This window comes from Aspergillus melleus, assembly GCF_016097325.1.
Source record: "Aspergillus melleus strain CBS 546.65 chromosome Unknown contig1, whole genome shotgun sequence".
Classification (NCBI taxonomy): Eukaryota; Fungi; Ascomycota; class Eurotiomycetes; order Eurotiales; family Aspergillaceae; genus Aspergillus; species Aspergillus melleus.
In genome coordinates this window covers 4,431,022-4,451,856 of record NW_025763370.1, presented here as the reverse complement: position 1 = coordinate 4,451,856, position 20,835 = coordinate 4,431,022, and the positions used below count along the sequence as shown (strand labels likewise).

Here is a 20,835-nt window from a genome sequence, read left to right as displayed (position 1 = left end):
TTCGAGCGAAACAGATTGCTTTATCTTAGGATTTGCTCTTCTATAATCGATCAATCAATATCAACTGTCTCGAACTGCTGATGCATATCATCTTGCAAGCGGTTATTTATTGAAGCAGCAATAGAGATATCATCTAATTGAATCTGTTCATTTTGAAATACTCTACAGCCTTTAACACATTTTATCTTATGTTTTAACGTTCTTTGTCACTTAGAGCCATCGTCAAATTTGTTTCTGTTACTCTTGTAACTACTCGGACATTAAAAGTAACTTTCCATTCAGTTAGATAATGGATATCTTCCTGACGCCAAAGAGCGAATGGGATAAATCTTAATTGGTTTGATTTAGACTCACTTGGAGCATAGAGATGTTCATCAAGTATCTGGCTGAAAAAAAGACTGCACACAGATGGCGTGAATGTCCGGCCGAAGTTATCTGGGATGGGAGCAGTGCACAGCGGGATTGTATCAAGAGAATTGAGACGTTGAAATTGTGAGTGCTCATCGACATAGTGGGAACTATAACTCATTGCCTCGAAATAAGTGCTGTCGAGAAATCTATTATTAACGATGTGGCATGTTAATACAAATCCAACAAGCTATTAATTATGCAAGAGATGGTGTAGCAGACAGGCTAAGAAAAATGATTAGTAGAAGTATAAGTTTTGTCATTCTTTATATTGCAGTTTATAGTACTAAATGTTCTGCTTTAGGATAGTTTGTTCCCAAAGGCTAGTTTCCTGATGGATGATGATAGATGAGCGAGAGAGCTCTTTGTTTTGTTGATAAACTGCCCGCTTCAGCAGAAGGCATATACCCGGGATATTTGACTTGTTTGTCTAGAACCATTTGATAAGTATGTAATTTGGGTACACCGCAAGTTCATACAATATATTTCTGTATCAATATTTATCCGAGTACTAGACTGTAAATGGACTAGCGTGTTTTGCCATTGCTTTTAGAAGTAAATGTTTTTATGTGCATTTTGAAGCTGATTTTGCAAAATACTGTAACAACTGGATTGGCCAACTAACTTAATGAACTAGCAGGTAAACTAGTGAATTCGAATCAGAATTCAATTGCAGACAAGGAAAACCAAGCAAGCAGGCAGGCAATCTTGGAAATCAATGAAAATGGAATCGAAGAAAGAAAGGAAAGTAAGTATATATGGTCGATTTGGTTCAGACCGGCTTAAAAGAGAAGGCACCGCGAATAAATGATTTTAGCACACTTTGAATGGCTTCATTATTTTTTGAAAGGTTTGCTTGTTTTATTTTGTTTTTTCTTCTTCGTTATAGCCTTTTTTTTGGTCTTGATTTTCAATGATTGGGTATCATGAGCTTGTTAAAAAGAAACAAGAGAATATAGAAGTCTAAATTACTGGTCAAAAAAGAATCAACGCAATGCAATTTTTCAACATGGCAGAAAGAACAGGAAAAGGGATGAAAAGAAAAGCAATCTTGTTATGGTTTAGACAAAGCATCGACAATCGAATGGGATGCAAAGACGGCAAAGATTGTAGAAAGTAAACAAAAAACATTATAGTAGGATATCTTAGCTGGGGGGCAGATTCTTCAGATCGCCCTTTCCATTCTTGATCCATTCGGGATCAATCAAACGCTCGCGTTCGGCGTAAAGTTGTTTATAGGCCCCGCGAATAGTTCCGTCGCTGACATGGGCCACTCCAGCAATCTCCTTGGCAGATCTTCCCTCACCCATCAGGTGGGCAGCCATGTAAATACAGGCGGCGACAATCGACAAGGGAGAACGGCCGGCCAGATCTCCCATTGTCGTGACCCGATCAGACAAGGCGGATGAAGTACTGACAACCGGGTATGGCAGACCCAGGAGGTTGCAGAATCGGTTGCACAGGTCGCTGGGTTTGGTGGACGTAGTCGCGGTGTAAGTATCGTTGGGGTCGGGAACACCTCCGTTCGACACAACGTTGTTGTGTCTCTCCAAGTTTTGTGCCGTGAAGAATTTTTCTAATGCCTTGTAGATTCTTCCAATCTCCTTCCTCGAGACCTTCGTGACGGCAAAAATTTCCGTAAAGGTACGCGGGACTTTGCATTGACGACAGGCGATGAAGATGCAGCCTGCGATGATCACGTCCTGAGACTTGCCTTTGAAGGCCTTAGCATCGTCGACGATCTTGAAGAGGTACTTGGCGGTGTCGGCCACGTTCTTCTGGATGCTGAACCCATCGCATAGGGCACCGATCTCCTTGTAAGCGGCAAGGAGCGACTTGTTGGCCTTTTCGCTCGATTGCTTGTTCTGGGCACGATACAGATCTCGGACACGGCCCGATCCTCCGCTGGCAATTTGGGTTTCCAGCTGATCTCCATTCAGCAAAGGATTGGAAGCGTCTCCGACACGAGACGGGTCGTCGTTGTTCTGGTCATCGTTGGAAAAGGTCCGCCATTCGGAGTGCATGTCAATCTCTCGATCAGCAAGCACTAACCCACAAGAGCCACACACAGTTTCATGGGACCCCGGGAACTCCAAATTAGGAGGCACTTCCTTGCATTCTGGGCAGATGACGTGGGCCGAAAGGTTTTTCTTCCACTGGTTGGGATCTTGTTTAGCTGAAGCGGGCGTAACGGCAACCATTTTCTTTGACTGTTCCAAGGAACCGGGGCTTTCTTTGTGGCGCTTGGTGATGCTCCCTACGGGAAAGGGAAGTCTATGTCTGCGAGCACAAAAACGAAGGAAGAACGGCGAATACAGATTGGTGGTTGTAGTTCACCAAACAGTTCGGAGACGCAGATTGCTCTCGGCAACGACAGAAAGGAGAGGACAACAGCAGCGTAATTCGCACAGGCTCGTCACGTCTCTGCGTCACTTGCTTTCATAGCCATGTTAGCCTGAACGCACCCAAGCGAAATGAAGAAATGTCCATGCTAAGAGATTTGGAGTATCTCGGTAGAACAGGTTCTGACGGTGGATCATGGTTGGCAGGCCAACCATTTGCCATCAACATCTCTTCTACATCTCACGGGGGGGACAGGTGTTGATGGCAAAGTTGGTGAGATTCAGCTTTTACCTTTTAGGGGGGCGGATGATATATCGGACTTGGTTGGGCTGCGAACAGTCCCCCGAGAGAGAGGAGCTTTGAGGTGAAGCCGACTGAGAATCCTCTGATTCCCGCTTCACGGTAACTTCGGTTTATCTCTTTGCAGCCACGCTTGTCCGACCGCGATGAACCAGTCAAGGTCTCCGTGAGTGGCGAGTGATCACGGAAATGGGGTCGTTCGAATCTGACAGAAAAGGCGCTGCAGCTGAGGTCGGTCTGGTCGAGTCGAGAGGAGTCGAGTCGAGTCGAGCCGGAGAGAGCAGACAGAGCAACGTCAAGATGTTCAGGTTCAGGACAAGAGGGCCGTGTCGAGCGACAGACAGACGGTCGAGATGGGAGGAGGGGAAACAAAGACGAGGAGGAGGCAGAAGGACAAAGAAGGCGGAAACCTGGACGGGAAAGTATCGGGAGCCGCACACCGCTGAGTCAGCCGCCAAGCCGACGACTCCCGAACAAACGTCGAACGTCGAACCTCCTCGTTATTGCCGTCCTTCGCAGATTCCCTCTACCAAGTTCCCCCCTCCCCTCCCTTATTCACCACCTCCTCCCCGTCGCGATGATGTCTCAGTCTCTCAGAGCGTCGGTAAGTTCTTCGCTCTCGGGACACTCGATGGATTCCCGTCCGTGCTGACTCGGCCGTAGCGCTCGCTCTTCTCCCGCGTTTCTCGCCAGCAGGTTTCTTCTGCCTCTCGCCGCACTTTCCTGACCTCCGCCGTCCGTCAGGGTATGTGATCCCTCTATTTCTTTTCCGCAGAGGAAAGGACTTTCTACTGTCGCTGTCCATTTGATGGGCGGCCTTCTTCCCTTTGCCAGTCCTCTGACCTTATCTCCAGCCGACCCCGTTCAGGAGCTGTACCTCCGCGAGCTCCGCGCCTACAAGCCTACCCCCGTCAAGCCCGGTGACGCCGAGGCTCACGTCCAGAAGTTCGCCGTTCCCGCTGCTCCCAAGTCGCCCGAAGAGGCCAACCTCGCCAACGAGCTGAAGTCCTACGAGAGCCAGGAGGTTGAGGTTGAGGGCCAGGCTGCCGCCGGCGAGGCCGCCCCCGCCGAGGAGAGCTGGTTCGAGGAGGAGCCCGAGGAGGAGGCTCATGCCCACTAGGTTTATTCTTTTGGTCCTACTGGCAAGGTCTGGGAAAACCACGTCGGGATTTTATAGGATAATGGACATGAGACCGGACGACGTCTCCCATCGGCCTTGAAGAAAAGTCCTGAAGGAACTTTGTAAATTAAACCTACTTTGGAGGATATGAATTTTTCCTTTTTCTCGTACATTAATGATTGTGTTTATTCCAGTTCACTGTAGAGCGTAGAACCGCGGCGGACGCAAGGATTGGCGTGGCGGGAGAGCGGGATTGATATATCCGACTCGACTCGACTCGGTCGGATCAGCGGTGCCAAGTTTCTCCCTTCCACCATTCCATGACAATAACCAGGACGAAAGGAAAAAAGCAGGCAAGAGATGGAGGAGAAAAACGCCGACGGGCAGGACTGAAAGTCTGAAAGAAAAGTGCAGCCGTCCGTGATGACATCGCCGTGTAACTCGAGCATTCCAGGGCCATTTTTAGCCCATCGCACATGGCGGGACCCCCAACCCTTCGAGACATGCTGGATTCCCCCGGCTTTCGACGTTTGATTATTGTGTTTATGTTTACGTTTAAGCTTCTTCCCTAGGCTAGTCTCAATTTTTTCCCTTTCCCAGCTGAACTAAAGCCGATGGGGTGGAAATATGACAGCTCCATCAGCATCGCCAGACCGCCATCCTCGGGCTTTTAGTTGGCTTTTCTTTGCGCCTTTTCAAAGTTTCGCCTCCAATTTGTTGAGGGACCCAGAGGTCCGGAGGACTGGACTGTCGGTAACGACCTTGGAGATGTGGGATTCTATTATTCCATCGAGAGGGGATCGATTGCGCCCCGGACTGACTCGGTCGAGCCGAGGGAGGGGCCTGAGATCCTAAGCACTAAGACTGTTCATTGTTTACGCCGTCAGGGTGGAATGCGGCGGTTGTTTCCCGGAGTACGAAGGATGCACAAGAAGTATGCGATTATTCGATTGTACGACATTCCAGGGAGTCGGACTCGCGGGATTTGCCACTGGCGACCCGGACCGTCGATAGGATTCCACCTGTTCCTGTCTCCGGCGGGTTGGAGGGAAATCGATGGAGACAGCTAAGGTCGACGGATTGATTGATTGATGACGGGCCTCCGTAGTGAGTAACGAGCGAGCTCTCGCCGAGTTGGGTACATGCACGCCATTTGCAGGATGACGGGTCAGAACTCAGGTGGAGATGCATGAGACGATCGACTGATAGTTTGGCTGGCTCACTCTCAGGGCAAGACTCCGACGAAGGATTGGCATGCACGAGAGATGATGAAAGAAGAGAGGAATTTCACCCTCTGCGTTGGATGAACGGGGTGGCCTCGTATAGAGTTCATTACGACGAATCCCTCGCAATAGTCCGAGTTTCCTGGTGAGTTCATGGCTGGTTTCCTTGCATCTTCATGCGGTAGATCCGAGCCAAGCGAGAGGAAATAGAAATTTAAAAAAAAAAAAAAAATCAAAAATAATCATGATAACAATAATCGTCGATTTGATTCCGGTCGAGGGCGTACGATGGTGCTGTCTGCACTGCACGTATGATGAATCCATGCATGGCGAAGGATGATGGAGACCGAGCAGAAGGAATTGCGACGACGATGACGATGATTGTCGATAGCTGATGAATTGTATGATTTCGATCAGACTCGATTATATACGAGAGAATCTCTTCTACTCCCTCTACACCGGTGTAGTTATACCTTAACTTATACTATCAACTATACCCAACTATACCGGATACCAAACCGTACCGTAATTATTCACTCCTCCGTTTTTCTCCCTTTTCCTTTTCCTTTTCCTTTCTTCCTCTTCTCTTCTTCTTCTTCTTCTACTTTCTCTCTTCCTTTCTGTCAATCTCCTTCTCTCCCTTGTTGACTTTCTACGGTCACAATTAATTCTCCCGACCTCTTCTTCCTACCTCCCTCCCTCCCCTTCCCAGCCCTCTCGTTACCGAATTTCCTCCGTCGATCAAAGATACGCCTTCCTTTCATTCGCTCCGGCGTTGGGCTAACGATCATCCCTCGTCTGGGGTATATCTTAAAGGGTCCCGACTAAGATCGCATCTATTATTGGGTTGTCAGCTTCAGCTCCTCTGCTAGCCAGCATTGACGTGGTCGCTCGCCATTCCTCCACTCCCCTTATAGTCATCTTCCTTACCCTCGCTTCCCCCCCGGTCCTGCGGATTCTTTTTCCCTCGCTCCTCCTCCGTCGACCTCTCTCGCTCTCCCACCTCCCCACCATCGACTCTCGCACATGGTTTAACCCTTCCTCGATATCGTCTTACATGGAGGAGCTGGTCTCTTCAACGCCTATTTCACCTACCATCCAATCCCGGCTGGGGGAGATGTGCATCTGTCCAGGGCGCCCCCTTCTCGTGGATCTATAGTTTCCCGCATTGCCCGAATGTCGACCATGTCGTCGATCTACCCCGAGGCCACGAACAACCATCAAGATGAGCAAGCCTTTCTGTCCCGTGCCGCCAGCTACAACCACCTTCCCGACCTCGCCGCCGAACAACCCTGCCCTCCCAGTCTGCGAAGGACCTTCTCCGACTTGACGTATCCAAACCATTCCGAATCACCGTCCAAGGAAGATGTAGCTGCTGGGAAGGATATCTTGCGCCGGACCTCCCTTCGTTCCAAGGAGAAAACAACCATTGCGGTCTCGCGATTTACGGTTTCGAGCGAAGACTTGACCAATCCGATGGACGGGGAAACCCTGGTTCCTCCCGCCGACGTCCCGGAAACGCCTCCCCCGGTCGTGGAGGCCCAGACCACAGAGACACGACCTCTAGAGGCCCAGGCCTCGGAAACGCCAGCCCCTCCGGAACCTGTCACCCGCCCCTCCAAGGCGCGCTCGATGTCCGGCAGGCTCGTCAGCTTGGCCCGGAAACCTTGGACGTCAAGCAGCGCACCGCATCGTTCGCCCGCCCCGTCCGCGAGAAGTGCTCGAGTGCGGGCCTTGCGCACCGACGAGCCCTCACCACCAAGCTCGCAATCCTCGTCTCCAAAGACCAGCATTCAGCTTGATACCGCTCCGGGACCCGATCCCGCCACCCCTTCTCGCAAGCGGACGATTCTGAACAAACGCCCTCGGCGTCCAACGGTAGCTGTCGTGACGCAGAGCCGGTCAGACAGCCCCGGTACCCCTAGCAGTCCGTCGCCGCATCCGCTCTCGACGAAGACCTCGCTGGAACGACTCACCGCCTCTTTCAATGTGTCCACCCCGGTGCTGCCCCCAATGCCCAAGTTGCCGCCCTCTGCCGCCAACGCCCACGGCGGCGTCGATGTCCCACGGAAGAAGGACGAGCTCTGGGCTGTCTTTCGTGGCCTCGAGGCTGATTTTCAAAAGTAAGTGACGTGGGCCGGACGAAGCACGCCTAGTCGCTAACTGATGCAGGTTCCAAGCAAAGTCCAGCGCCTTGAAAGCCAATGTCATTCGCTCATCACTACTACCATTTCTTAATCGTAATCATTCGGATCCTTCCTATAAATCTCTACGCCCGGAAGACCTGGACCGCCGAGTCAACATACTCAACAAATGGTGGACCGGGCTACTGGAGATGCTTAATGGCAAACACAACCAATCCATATCAGGCACGGACAGGCCGGTCTATCTCGAGGCTGTAGTTGGGATTATGACCCGACCGGAATGGAGGATTCCGTTTCCCGTGCCCCCGTCCGGCGGAAGGTCGCCCAAACCGTTGCAGCACGCCTCGACTTCTATCTCGGAGAGCTCGGAAGGCTCGTCGGGCTCCGATTTCCTCGTCGAATCCATCCACCACAACATTCGGAACATCTTCACGCAGAACCTACTTTCTCAGATGTCGTTCGTGGTGGAACGGATGTCCATGAGACACGCCCCCGCTAGCCTGGTGGCATTCTGCGGGAAAGCTTGCGCCTACGCCTTCTTCTTCTGCCCCGGAGTTGCAGATATCCTTGTGCGCTTGTGGAACACGCCGCCCAGCGTGTTTCGGCGAATCTTTGCGCAGTCAAATGTCGACCGAAGCAACAGCACGCGCGCGTTCACCCAGGACCTGGCGTTGAATTTCCCCGTGGCTCTGCGATCACTTGCTTTCCACGCACATACTCCCTTGGTCCGATACCTCCGCCAGAAGCCTGACGTTCCTCTGAGCACGGCGCAGCTCCCGTGGCAGAGCCCGTGGGTCTCGCGGTGGTGCGGCCGTGACTCGGATCTCTTCTTCGTTTTTGTCAAGTATATACACATTTTGTATGCCGATGCCCTGCCTTGCGAGCTCGAGAAAGGGCAGCGGCTTTTGGCGCCAGGTTTGCTTCCGGTTCATTCCCAACTTCTTGTCGTTCTCGAGGACACTTTGTACAAGCAGTCCATCCCGCAAGCGCCGGAAAATACGCACACGGCCGCTGCCATTACATTCGACGACTTTATCGAAGGCGCCGATGCGGCTGTCTCGGCTCTTCCCCTGGGAGCTGCCAACAGTCACCGTTCAATGGCCGAGAATCGATTGATTATTCTCCTTCGAGACTTTCTCTCCGAGTCTTCGGTCGAGCCAAAACAAGCCCGGCTTTTGTACGCCGAATCATTTTCCACAATCATGAAAACGGCAGCCCAGATGACGTCGCTTTTTGACCACAATGCATGCTTCTTGCTTTGCGATTTTGTGGAAGAAGTTGTCCCTATCATGACTCGCTTCTCGCGCACATCGGAGGAACCCGAAATTTTTGACTGGAAATTCTGGCAGCAAGTTTGCAAGCAGATGATTCAAAGCCACAATTCCCTGACCGAAGTACGGGTATTCTCGTTTCTCTTCGCCATCTGGAGTCCGTGGACTGCTTCCGAGGAGCGCAAGGAGGATCTCTGCCTCGGCTTCCTCTTGCATGAACCCTTGTTCTTTCACTATTTCAATCACTGGAGCCCTATGGTTCGTGCCTATTTCCATCGCCTGGTGTGTTGGAGGCTAGGTAGATTTAACGGTGATCCAACTCCTCTCGACACGTAAGTTTACATCTCTGCCTATGGACGGACAACTGCTAATCAGACTAGGAAAATCTATGAGACGCTGTCGGGTCGACTGCTTCGGATTTGGCGGTATTTCCTTGCGTTCCAAACTCGGGCCGAAGAATCTGCCACCGCGCTGCTGTCTTCTGCCCCCTGTACGCCGGCACCGGGGCGCAGGATCATCATCATCCGATGTGATAATCCTCTATCCCCAGCAAACCTATTCGTATCTTTCGATCGTGTTGTTCCTCCTGTTCCATCCGAGCAAAACAGCTCTACCAGTAACACCTCTTCACAACCCGCCGATCCCACTCCAGCTCCTGAAATTCCTCCGCCCCCTAAGAAACGATGGAATCTTCTCAAAGCCATGTTTGGCGGGTCGTCAAGCGCCAAATCAAGCGGAGATAGTTCGCCTACAAGCAGCTCCGACGAGTCCGACACCGGTGGATCGGACACCACGGTGGCAGCTGATAAGTGCCTGGATGGTCACTGGCGCCCTAAGAGTCACTCGGGGGAGCTCGCTCGTCCCAAAACCGCCCACCAGCCGTACTCCTTCAAATTCTCTCTAGAATGGATGGACCGGCCTCAATGGCCTAGTCGGAACAAGCGTCTTTACACTCCCTGCATCCCAGTGGCGGCTCAATTACACTTACAACTTCGGAGCTCAATAGTCAAATCCGACGACTCCGAATCAACGTCAGATTCCGCATCCGCCGGACAAACCGAGGATGGAAAGAAGAACGACTTGGCGGCGGTTGACGACACAGCTATGACTGGATCCGACACTGCTTCGGCATCTGAACAATCAACCAGTGAGCCAGACCTTACGCTTGCGTTAAAGGACACTCTCGTGGCAAGTAAGTACGCAGGCCGTGCTCTTGCCGAATGGGCGCAAATTGTGTCCGAATGCGATAGCTTCTTCTCTCGGAGGCGTGACGAAGGTGTCCCTTGCGATCGGATGGTCGAAACCCCAACGCTGGGCGTTGAGAGTTTCAGAAAATGAGTCACCACCGACAGTCGCGTTGAGCGTGCATGCGCTGCTTAATCACATACACCCTTTGTCCTTTTCCGGAGATTTGACAACATTTCTGGATTTTGCTTAGACCACATAGACCGTTTGTTTCTATTGGGCATGGGGAACCATCATGGCGTTCATTGTCTCATCTTTCTCTGAGTTTCCGTTCCCTTCTTAATCTTCTTACCTCGTTGGTCTTTTCACATAATCCGGGATTGGGGAAGGCGTTTTTCTTTTCTTTTCTTCTTTCTAATCAATCATTCTCCGAAAGGACAAAGGGGGTAATTGCATTGCTCTATTTCTTTCTGTGTTTTTTTCTCTGACCTCCCTCAAAAGGTTCTTTTTTTCTCTTTTCATTTCTTTTTCTCAAGCTCTTCCCTATTACCAGGCATTGTATATATCCAACTCATTGGCGTCTGATACATATAGCGGCGCATGGACACAAGGGTCCTTACTTTTCTTTTCTCCATCAATTGATCTCTTCCTATCTAGGTGTTTCGGAGCTGTTTCTCTGCATTTGTAATTTTATCTTTTGTGATTCGGTGCGTGCATGAGGAGTTGCTACTAGTCAGTCGTGTTTCCTTTTAAAGTACTGTAGGACGGACATTCTATTCATTCATCTGCTGGGATGGGATGGGATGGAGTTCATATCTTTCTGCTATACCTACCTAGTTTACCTGATCTAGATTAATCGACTAGTTCTAAGAGGTAACTAATTAACTTATTCATTTATATAACTATAACTATACAAACGAAGAATCCATTTTCTATATTATTATGACTGGCTGGTTCGAGTTTAGGTGAACTTGCACACAAAGCAAGCTCTAAGTATCTAATCTAATCTAGTTAGGCAAGAGGAAGGTTGGGCGAGATGAGATTAGTAGAATTTAGCGGAGTATGTGCTCGTGCAGTGTACATTCCCTTGCATATAATTCTCTCTACCTTAGAGATCAACGCCAATGCATCAAGAAGACCCCAATAAAGAGATCGGCATTACGAAGACATTGCTAGAAGAGGGGGGAAAGAAAGAAGGGCGAGAAAGCATCGACGCCAATATCAAAGATAATAGATCCGTAACTAATGACCAGAAACACCCATCAATGAATAGGTAGAAAGATAAATAGACAATGAAATAGACCAATAGATGCATAGACAGATGGATATAACACAAGGGAGATAGGAGCTTTGGGAAGGTATCGAAATCGAACGCGTCCCTCCCTTTTCCTGACGAGGCAGACATACACAAACGAAATGGGATCACCGCTGGAGAACATAGACACGAATAAAAGAAACAGAAAGTGAGGTGTTTCAAACACATTGACTTGAAGGATGTCAATACAGGCGTGGCATAGAGTCTAAAAACGGCGGAGTGGTCTAAACTAGTTTTGAGGGGCGGGTGGTATGAAATCAGATAAGGTGTCTTTGTCCGGGAAAAGGGTGAGGATTTTCAGCCATAAAAAAAAACAGGTTGGTATGTCCAATCAGAAGAGTATGTCAAAGAAGAAAAGGCCATCAAGGTCAGTTATGGAAGAGTTGGTCGCTGGCGTTGTGCAGGATGTCCGCAACTCGGTCCACCCATTCCTGGGTTTGAGTCCAGTTGCCTGAATCAATGCTGTCCCGAATAGCTGGGAAGAAGGTCGGATCATAGCCAGACCACAACTGGGGACCGAAAATAACATGCTTGAATTGTGTGCGATTGGGTATCTGAAAAGCAACATCGTTAGTCTGGAATAATTTTGTTTTCTAGTCCAAAAACAACTTACTCCGCCATCCTCTCGATCATCCAAAAGATGAGTTTCAAAGGCAGCCATCCGAGCATTATAAGACATCCGTTGAATAGCCATCACGTTGTTTTCGAAGCCTCCAGATCCCCAGACTGCGTCGTGCCACACCTGGGCCCACTTTTGGAACTTGGCAGCGTCGCCCTGGAATTTCGCGGCGGCGTTATACAGAGCCTCGAAGGTGACGGAGGCATCTCGCCCAGCCTTATCTTTGTGGGCGATTGGAACCTTCTTGGACTTGGCATAATTTTCCAAATCGGTGACATAGACGGCGATACGCTCCGCGTAGATCTCCAAATCGAAGGGCAAAATCGGGTTGTCCGCAAATTGAAGGAGTAACAAGCCCCAGAACTGGCCCAAACTCTTGTGATACCGGAATCCTGGGTCTCCAAACTTCGTCATCCAGTCCCAGTTTTCGTAACAACTATGGTAGGGAAATGGTTGGCCGGTGAATCCGAAATCCACACTGGACGTTCCAGCTATGTCCTGGAAAGCAACGTAGTCACTGCCGGAACCCAGAGGAGCCAGCTGTTTCTGTTTCTTCTCCCAGATGTCTTTTAGCGTCTCGTTGGTGACCGGATCCGAGATGCGGGCCAGGATCTGCATGACGACACGCTCGAAAACGGGACAACCTGCTGCCTCGAAGTCCTGGCCTCCGACACCGACATCAACGTTGATGTAGGCATATGCATTATCGCGCAAGGTTTCCAATTCCTTCTCGACGTGCTCCGTGGAGCCGATGATGTTGTACTCTTCTGCATCCCAGCTGACGAACTCGATGGTACGTAAGGGGCGCCACCCCAGTTCGAGTAGCTCGCCGAACACGCGAACAAGCTCGAGGAAGACGGCAGTACCGCTTCCTGGGTCGGCGCTGCCGACACACCATGAATCCCGATGGTTGCCAACAATGATTTTCTTTTCCGGTTGTTCAAGGCCAACGATCCTTCCAAACACGTTATAAATGGGCTGTCTTTCTACCTCATCCTGCAGATTGACGAGATTGACGGTGGGTGAGTCCTCATTTCCGGTCCACCACTGATCGATCTTCGGCACACCACCGACCCACTTCCTAGGAACCTTGGAGCCATGGCCTTTGAGGGCTTGTAGGAGTTTCTGAGCATCGCGCCAGGCCAGCGGCAAGCTCGGTATTCCTGTTAACCCCTGACTTTCCTCCGGCTTGAGTCGCTTGCTCTCGTCTGGCGTGGATGCAAACCCTGGAGACAAGACGTCTCCGACAACCCATGACATCAAACTTACACCGCCTCTTTGGACGCCGTCTGCCGGCATATATCGTCCCTTTGGGAAGGGGTCCCCGCGCACGAAGCCATCCTCAGACGGATCGGAGTAGATTATACAGCCGACAGCACCGGCGAGTTCGGCAGCTTTAACTTTCAGGGCCCGATCAGTTTCAGACCCGTAATATCGAACCAATGCTATAGAGCCATTCACGGAGACCCCCTGGTCGGCCAGGTATTGAAAATCTTCTTTGGAGCCATAGTTCGCATACACAAGCGGTCCCGTAACATTTCCCGATTTTGAGTGACCATGGAAGACCGGTGTTTTCTGGTTGTCATCCTTAATATCTTCCTCGAGCTTCGCTTCCCAGGCCAGGTCTGGGGGGTCGACGATAGCCACCCTTCTTCCATCCGAAGTGGGATAGTTGAGATACACCTGAAACTCTTCCATTTCGATCTCATCCAGTCCGGCGTTCCGGAACTCTTGTTCAATCCATTCGGCCAACACGTAGCTTCCTTCGGTGCCAGCCATGTGAGGAAACTGCGTGACCCTTCTCAAATTCTCCGCGATGTTCGTTTCGTTGATGTGGCCCTGGATAAAGTTCTCCACAGATGCTGCACTGTAGGATTGTCCCATGATGAATCGGGTGTTCATGTTGAAGATATCCGAAACAAAGAAAACATAAACAACGGTAACCACCAGTAGCAGACCAAATACACGCAGCATGATCATACATCCGTGGTTTTGCATTGTCGAACGAGCGGTGTCGAGGTTGACGGTGAAACGGAAGTTTGGAAGGTATCGACGTAGCGGGAGGTGTATCGAGGACAAGGTGCGAGTTAGGCTGTTGAACCGTTTGGAAACTTGAGCGCGCAATCTCGAATGCCGACTTGGCCGTTGATTCGGGTCCTCCACGTCCATCTGAGCGAGCTCCCGCTGCAGTTCCTCGAGAGAGCCTCTTTCCGACCCTGGGGCCGACGATTCGAGGTCGTCGACGCTATTCCGAGCGGACTCGACGGTGGGGGGATGGTAGCCATGAAACCGGGGTCGGTGTCCCTCGTGTGTCGTGTTAGCGTCGGCATCATGGAGTAAGCCCTGTCTTTCGGCATGGCTGCTAGGTTCGTCGGGATCATGTTCGGATCGCGATGAGCCCGGGCGAGAGGCAGTAGCCTCATCGTAGGTGGGGATAGGGAGAGCTTCGTATTGGATTTTATCGTCGTTGCCCATGGTGGCAGGTACAGGGCTCCGGGGAGCCGTGCGAGTTGGACACAGTCACAGATACCGGACTAAGCGGGATCATGGTCTGGAAAGGAAAGGAGTGACAGTCGCAGACATGCTCCCCGATTGGAGGGAAGATCCAAGCGGCCGAAAGGGGCAGCGCAAAAAAGAAAGAGGTGACGGGGGGGGAGTTAGGTGGATGGTGAGAGGGGGCCGGAGAGGGCGAATACCGGGCAAAAAGGAGTGAGGTTATCGAAGCGTCGCAGGCGGCGTTGCTTTTCCCCAGACCGTCACGGAACACGCGTGGCGCAGGGCAGACAAGAGAAGTGACCCACGCTCGGCACCCTGATAGTAAGGAATAGTAAGCAGGCAGAAGGGTTTTGGTGCGCCCACTGGCTGCCAGTCGCTCTCATCCTCCGTAGAGATGCAGGTCCGACTCTCCCATCATGATGGAGATGAGAACCAACGATGAAAGATGGAATTAGCACCGATCGGATGTAGAAGAGGCAAGGAAGCTTGACGACTGTTTGAAGTGGAGGAAAGAGAAAAAGAAAAAGGAAAGGCGAGACTGGCAAAATTGAGAAAAGAGGAAAAAGACCAAACGGTGACGGGGGATACCGGTATTCATACATGGACTACTGTTACATACCACGGGTGCCCCTGGCAGTACAGCCACAGATACTTTATTATCCACCCAGAATACCCGTCACTGCAGGTACTCTTTTCTCTGTGACCATACCAGGACTGTCGTCAGGTATTGTCATAACATATCATCGCTAGGAACGGACAATCGTTCCATTGATCTACAGGGCAGGGCTGTAGGATTCAGGTGAAAAAGAGTCTTCCATGCTTAGTGTGATGTTCTCGTGAATTATCCATATTTGCACGATGCATTAGAACCAACTAACTATCTCTGACAAAGGACCCAAATTGACAGTCATGATATATATTCATGGTATGCACATACTCGGTACGGGGTATACTTCGTAGGGCTTTCCGCCGGGATATATATAGTATATACACCGGGACTATCTCTCTACTGTGTAAAAGACAAGAAAGCCTAGAGTTGTAAGAATCTAAGAGCAATTTTCTTCTCCCACGGAGCACCCAAACGACGCCCTACCGCTAAAATCATTTCCTTGCCGGCTAGACCGGATCAGTCGTTGAACGGTGACGATTTGTCGCATGGTCCAGGACCCAGGTACAAGTTACAAGCGAGGCACGCAAGATTGAGGGACCGTTACCAGCCAAAGACCTAAGACTGGAACGCAGTGGAGTCTTCTGACGATAGTTCCTACTCGATTGATCCGAGTCCGCGTGTGGAATGGGCAAGACGAATAGGAAACCCCTCTCGCATTCCACCTCGGGGTTGAATACCGCAAGAGGTTTTGGCAGAGATCGGACTTTTCCGTCGGGTTATGTATGCATTCCCAGTGTCCCACTACCCTCTGTGACAAGTTGACAACCTATTTACTCCGTAATCACCGAATCAGTCCGTACTCGGGGTTTCTTCGCAGGGAGTGGCATCCACTGAAATCCTTGTTCCAGACGAAGTTCTCGGCAAAACGGAGCCCTCTGGCCCTGGTTTCGCCCGTAGGATCCACATGATAAGATTGATTAATCCTGGAATGGATTTTATTATCGTAAGAATGGGCTGGCCAGCTTGCATCGCTGTCGTGCAGAGTAGATGATATTATCTAAAGAATGACCTTGGGGGAGGGGCTCGTTGATATGATGGGATGAAGAGATGGAGAGAGCTGGGAACGAAGAACCCGACGGGAACCCGATATCGCACCTCTCATGATCTGTTGGTTTTTTTTTTTTTCTTCTTTTCTTTTTTCCTTTCTGCTCAAGCCCTGACTTGCTTTCTTTACTATGTCAGCCTCGGCCGACAATCAAATTTAGTAGTTCGACACGAGAGTCAGAAAGCCTACTCCGTAGTATGCTAGCATCATTGATAGGGACGAGTATCCACGGATGTCATGCAGCAAGCCCAGGAATACGACGGCTGATATCATCGATGCTCATATCGGCCAAATACATGGTGCCGAATCTAAGGTGGCAATTTCTGATGGTCTGATACACCGTCGATCATGCTTGCATTGAGATCCATGCAGGATGTATGTATGTACTCTGCCGGAATGTAGATTTGTTCGGGAGTACGAGAGGTACTCCGTCCTACGCGGTCCATTTATTGTGATTGGGGGGGGGGGGGGGGGGGGGGGTTGAACGGGCCCCCAGGGCCATTCCGAGCGAACATTCCAAACAATGTAGGTAGTCTCTCTCGTTGCATCCATCGGCCCTTCAGGTTGAGTCTGAAGTATCGTATCTCGGAAGTTCGCGATAGGACGCCGGGGGCATCACGAGGTAGACGAGTCGCACGAAGAGTCGGTGAGGTCAGACCGGAGGAAAGCAAGCAGACGAGAAAAGCTCGAAAAGGGGCCGAAGCCAGAGACAAGTCAGGGGCCTTCCAGACAACGCAACGAGCGAAGGAAATGGAAAAATTGTCTCATAGAAAGGGCTTCTAGTATGTAGAGTACCGTGTATATCCCATCCTGGAGAAGCAGTGGGGATTTTTTAATCTGTTGATCCGCTCGGGTCACGCCTCTGCGGATGGAGCTATTCCCTATTCAGTGAGTACGCTAGCCTGTCGGGGTTTAACGTCTACACCTCAGGCTGCCATAGCCCCCCCGCCAGCCCGGGAGGCGCCTGAAAGTTGCCTGAATAAAAAAAAAAAGAAAGAAAAAGGGACCCGCCTTCCAGCCAGACTAGCCGATAACGAACCAGCTTCGTTCACGTTGGCTCGCAAGGGCAAGAATTATTACTGTCCTGCTCCAATTCTTATATCTACACCTCACTCGCCTTCTCTCTTCTTCCCTCTCGGTTCTTTTTCTTCTTCTTCCTTCTCTTCCATATCTCCCTACTTGTCATCTTCTATTTCCCTCCCTTTTATACTCCTGTCAAACCTACAATTCCTCTTCCTCTTCTCCCTGATACCCCTCTGTGATTCTACCGCCCCTCGATTCCTACCCATCTTCCCCCCCTTATCACACCGCCATTATGTCTGCTCGTCCCCAGAACATTGGTATCAAGGCCATTGAGGTCTACTTCCCCAGCCAGGTATGCACTTCTTGAAGCCCTGTCAATTTCTCGTTCTTCTCCGAGAACAATAACAAAGAAAGCAAAAAGTGGGGTTCAGGCTAACGATTGTTTGCAGTGTGTCGACCAGTCCGAGCTGGAGAAATTCGATGGCGTGAGCGAGGGCAAGTACACAATTGGTCTGGGTCAGACCAAGATGAGCTTCTGTGATGACCGTGAGGGTACGTTTGTTGTCCACCCATCCTCCCCGGATTTTGGACCATGTCCTTCCTTTCTTATACCCCTTTACGCCCTGAGGCTACAATGCTAACGATCTCCTCGACAGACATCTACTCCATGGCTCTGACCACCCTCTCCTCCCTCATCAGCAAGTACAACATCGACAAGAACAACGTTGGTCGTCTGGAAGTTGGTACCGAGACCCTCTTGGACAAGTCCAAGTCCGTCAAGTCCGTCCTGATGCAGCTCTTTGCCCCTGAGAACACCAACATCGAGGGTATCGACACCGTCAACGCTTGCTACGGAGGTACCAATGCCGTCTTCAACAGCATCAACTGGGTCGAGTCCTCCGCCTGGGACGGCAGAGATGCCATCGTCGTCTGCGGTGACATTGCCCTGTACGCCAAGGGTGCTGCTCGTCCCACCGGTGGTGCTGGCTGCGTTGCCATGCTGATTGGCCCCGACGCTCCTATTGTCTTTGAGCCCGGTCTCCGTGGCAGCTACATCACCCACGCCTACGACTTCTTCAAGCCCGACCTGACCAGCGAGTACCCCGTTGTTGACGGCCATTTCTCGCTCAAGTGCTACACCGAGGCCGTCGATGCCTGCTACAAGGCCTACGACGCTCGTGAGAAGACTCTGAAGGAGAAGGCCCAGAACGGCAGCAACGGTACTGCCCAGGACGACAGCAAGACCCCCTTGGACCGATTCGACTACATCCTGTACCACGCTCCCACTTGCAAGCTGGTTCAGAAGTCGTTCGGTCGTATGCTGTACAACGACTACCTCGCCAACCCCTCCCACCCCGCCTTCGCCGAGGTGGCCCCCGAGCTGCGCGACCTGTCCTACGACCAGTCTTTGACCGACAAGAGCGTCGAGAAGACCTTCATGGGTCTGACCAAGAAGCGCTATGCTGAGCGTGTGCGCCCCGGTCTGGATGTTGCCACCCTTTGCGGTAACATGTACACTGCTACCGTCTACGCCGGTCTGGCCAGCTTGATCTCCAACGTCAAGTTTGACCCCGCCGAGGCCAAGCGCGTTGGTATCTTCTCCTACGGCAGTGGTCTTGCCGCTTCCATGTACAGCGCCAAGATTGTCGGCGACGTGTCTTACATGGTTGAGAAGCTCGACCTCCACAACCGTCTCAACGGCAGAACCGTTCTGCCTCCCCAGGCTTACGATGACGTAAGGAAACGTCTTACCCCTCATAATACCTGCTCTTGACTAACGTACATTTAGATGTGTGTCCTTCGTGAGCATGCTCACCTGAAGAAGAACTTCAAGCCCTCTGGCAAGACGGAGACGCTGTACCCCAAGACCTACTACCTCTCCGAGGTGGATGACATGTTCCGACGCCAGTACGAAGTCAAGGCCTAAGTAGTGCTTAGCGCTTCATAGACCTTGCTCACGTTATTTGCTTTTTGTGCTGAACCCAACCGGTTCTCTTTATAGACGGTTCACTAGACTTCCTCCCTCGTCACCAGGATCCTAAGATTTCCGTACAGAATTCGGGTCTGGTGTGCCGATGGTTTCTGTTTGTCTTTGCATTGTCTGGGTTTCGGGGATAGGTATCTCCTATACAGGAGCCGGGATGACGACTATGATGATGCTCTTTAGATAAGGTGGCGCTGGAATGCTTCCGGATTCACGAGAAGACTCTAAAGCTTCTTTTTCTTTTTTACCTCTATTGATATCAACTTAATTAATCAAATCTATGGTTTTACTCATTACATATGTTTCTTTTCTTTGCATTTGCTCTCCCGCAATTTATTTGATCTTTATTGCTAGTATGTGCTTTCAGGTACCTATTGAAGTCGGACCTTTGTCGGGCTGCTGACTTAAGCCACGAACGAGCCCCAAACCCTCTTCCTACTTCTTGAACCTCAACCTCAACCTCAACCTCAACCTCACCATTTTGGTGGAACCACCCGAGGATACAAAGATAGATCCTGCAGAAAGTCAAGATTGCTGCAGAACTCAAAACAAACTATTTCCCTTTTCACAAAAATAGCAGTTTCGCAGAACGATTTAGATCATGTTTGTCCACTCCTTACCCGCCGACGCTACCTATCGCGCCGTCACCCATCTTCGTTCTTCCTTTTTCTCCCCTGCTCGTCCAATCCGAATAAAGTAGCAGAGGTAGTTCATTAATTTCGATCAAGCCCGATGGTGATTTGTCCGCTTCATCGAAGCCAAGCATGCTGCAGGTTCCCAGGAAAGAGGAACCACTCAGGGAGCCTGGCGCCCACCTGGGTCGTGCGAGCCGGCGCGTACGGCACCCAATTTCATTTGCTCCGAGCCATGGGCATCATTCACCCAGTGGGTGTATTCTTAGGACTCGGGCATCTTGAAACTATTGCACCTACTGCTGTGGCCCTGGCGCTTGGTCAAACTCGCTTTCATTGGTCTGCACCCGCGGTTTCTTCGTGCCTCTGTTGCCGTTCCTCTTCGATCTTTGGCGCCGCGAAGTGCAATCACCCTTTCTTTCCCCAGGGACCACATCTTGTGAAAGTATGCCAGTCATTTACTTCCCTCTTGCCGCCCATTGATGAACCTCAGGCGTGTCGCTTCTGGGGAGATTAAATTAGCAACATTTGACCGAGAATAGCATGAAACGTGAATGCTGCCGATTATAGATCTTATTTTAGATCACAACGAACCATTTCCTAGATGGGGAAGGCCTCTGATCTCGATTAGATCTGAAGACTTGCAGAAGGTGCAAAATTAGCAACATTTTGACGCGCGACTGTTAGATGAAACAGTCATGCTGGCCGTCAATGGCTCTGAGGATCGTTTGTTTCGCGCATCATCCGAGATGCCGGCAGCCCATATGTCGATTCCCTCTCGATTGCCCTTCTGGACACCCTGGAGTCCGGCGATTTGGCGTCAAGATGGAGCATAGATTGTGTTTCATGTTGTCGTCCCCTGCTCCTGTTGACCGGCTATCTCTTTTACATCGGGGCCGTGTGGCTCCAGGCTCGAAGAGCATTTAACATCCAAACATTTCCGGTCTGGATATGCAAGAATTCCTCGTGGCAATTCATACGAGCAATGAACCGCCTGTGATTCCTTGTTCGAGTGCTGTGCAATTGCCCTTTTCTTTCTTCGTCTATATTGAACCAA

General features: G+C 50.8%; 5 protein-coding genes across 5 annotated transcripts; 3 read left to right on the top strand and 2 right to left on the bottom strand.

Annotated features, from left to right (window-relative positions):
* Nucleotides 1-1,011: 1,011 nt before the first annotated feature.
* On the bottom strand, nucleotides 1,012-3,423 carry SUA7 (transcription factor SUA7). Its single transcript, XM_046083222.1, has 2 exons — nucleotides 3,043-3,423; nucleotides 1,012-2,840 (listed from the first exon to the last, which is right to left on the bottom strand). Exon 2 carries the CDS (start codon nucleotides 2,607-2,609, stop codon nucleotides 1,554-1,556), a length of 1,056 nt encoding a protein of 351 aa, XP_045939179.1. The 5' UTR covers nucleotides 2,610-2,840; nucleotides 3,043-3,423; the 3' UTR covers nucleotides 1,012-1,553.
* A 139-nt stretch (nucleotides 3,424-3,562) lies between these two features.
* Nucleotides 3,563-4,345, top strand: ATP14 (ATP synthase subunit H). Its single transcript, XM_046083221.1, has 3 exons — nucleotides 3,563-3,655; nucleotides 3,715-3,796; nucleotides 3,906-4,345. The coding sequence occupies exons 1-3, from the start codon at nucleotides 3,629-3,631 to the stop codon at nucleotides 4,169-4,171; spliced, it is 375 nt and encodes a 124-aa protein (XP_045939178.1). The 5' UTR covers nucleotides 3,563-3,628; the 3' UTR covers nucleotides 4,172-4,345.
* A 2,234-nt stretch (nucleotides 4,346-6,579) lies between these two features.
* Nucleotides 6,580-10,147, top strand: LDX57_001575 (uncharacterized protein; the record flags this gene model as incomplete). The annotated part of the gene is made up of 3 exons (XM_046083220.1): nucleotides 6,580-7,517; nucleotides 7,567-9,141; nucleotides 9,190-10,147. The coding sequence occupies 3 exons, from the start codon at nucleotides 6,580-6,582 to the stop codon at nucleotides 10,145-10,147; spliced, it is 3,471 nt and encodes a 1,156-aa protein (XP_045939177.1).
* Nucleotides 10,148-12,338: 2,191 nt separating this feature from the next.
* LDX57_001574 (uncharacterized protein) lies at nucleotides 12,339-14,403 on the bottom strand (the record flags this gene model as incomplete). Its single annotated transcript, XM_046083219.1, has 2 exons — nucleotides 12,339-12,364; nucleotides 12,408-14,403. 2 exons carry the CDS (start codon nucleotides 14,401-14,403, stop codon nucleotides 12,339-12,341), a joined length of 2,022 nt encoding a protein of 673 aa, XP_045939176.1.
* A 2,787-nt stretch (nucleotides 14,404-17,190) lies between these two features.
* Nucleotides 17,191-19,443, top strand: erg13 (hydroxymethylglutaryl-CoA synthase). The gene is made up of 4 exons (XM_046083218.1): nucleotides 17,191-17,514; nucleotides 17,612-17,714; nucleotides 17,819-18,897; nucleotides 18,952-19,443. Exons 1-4 carry the CDS (start codon nucleotides 17,455-17,457, stop codon nucleotides 19,087-19,089), a joined length of 1,380 nt encoding a protein of 459 aa, XP_045939175.1. The 5' UTR covers nucleotides 17,191-17,454; the 3' UTR covers nucleotides 19,090-19,443.
* Nucleotides 19,444-20,835: the final 1,392 nt, after the last annotated feature.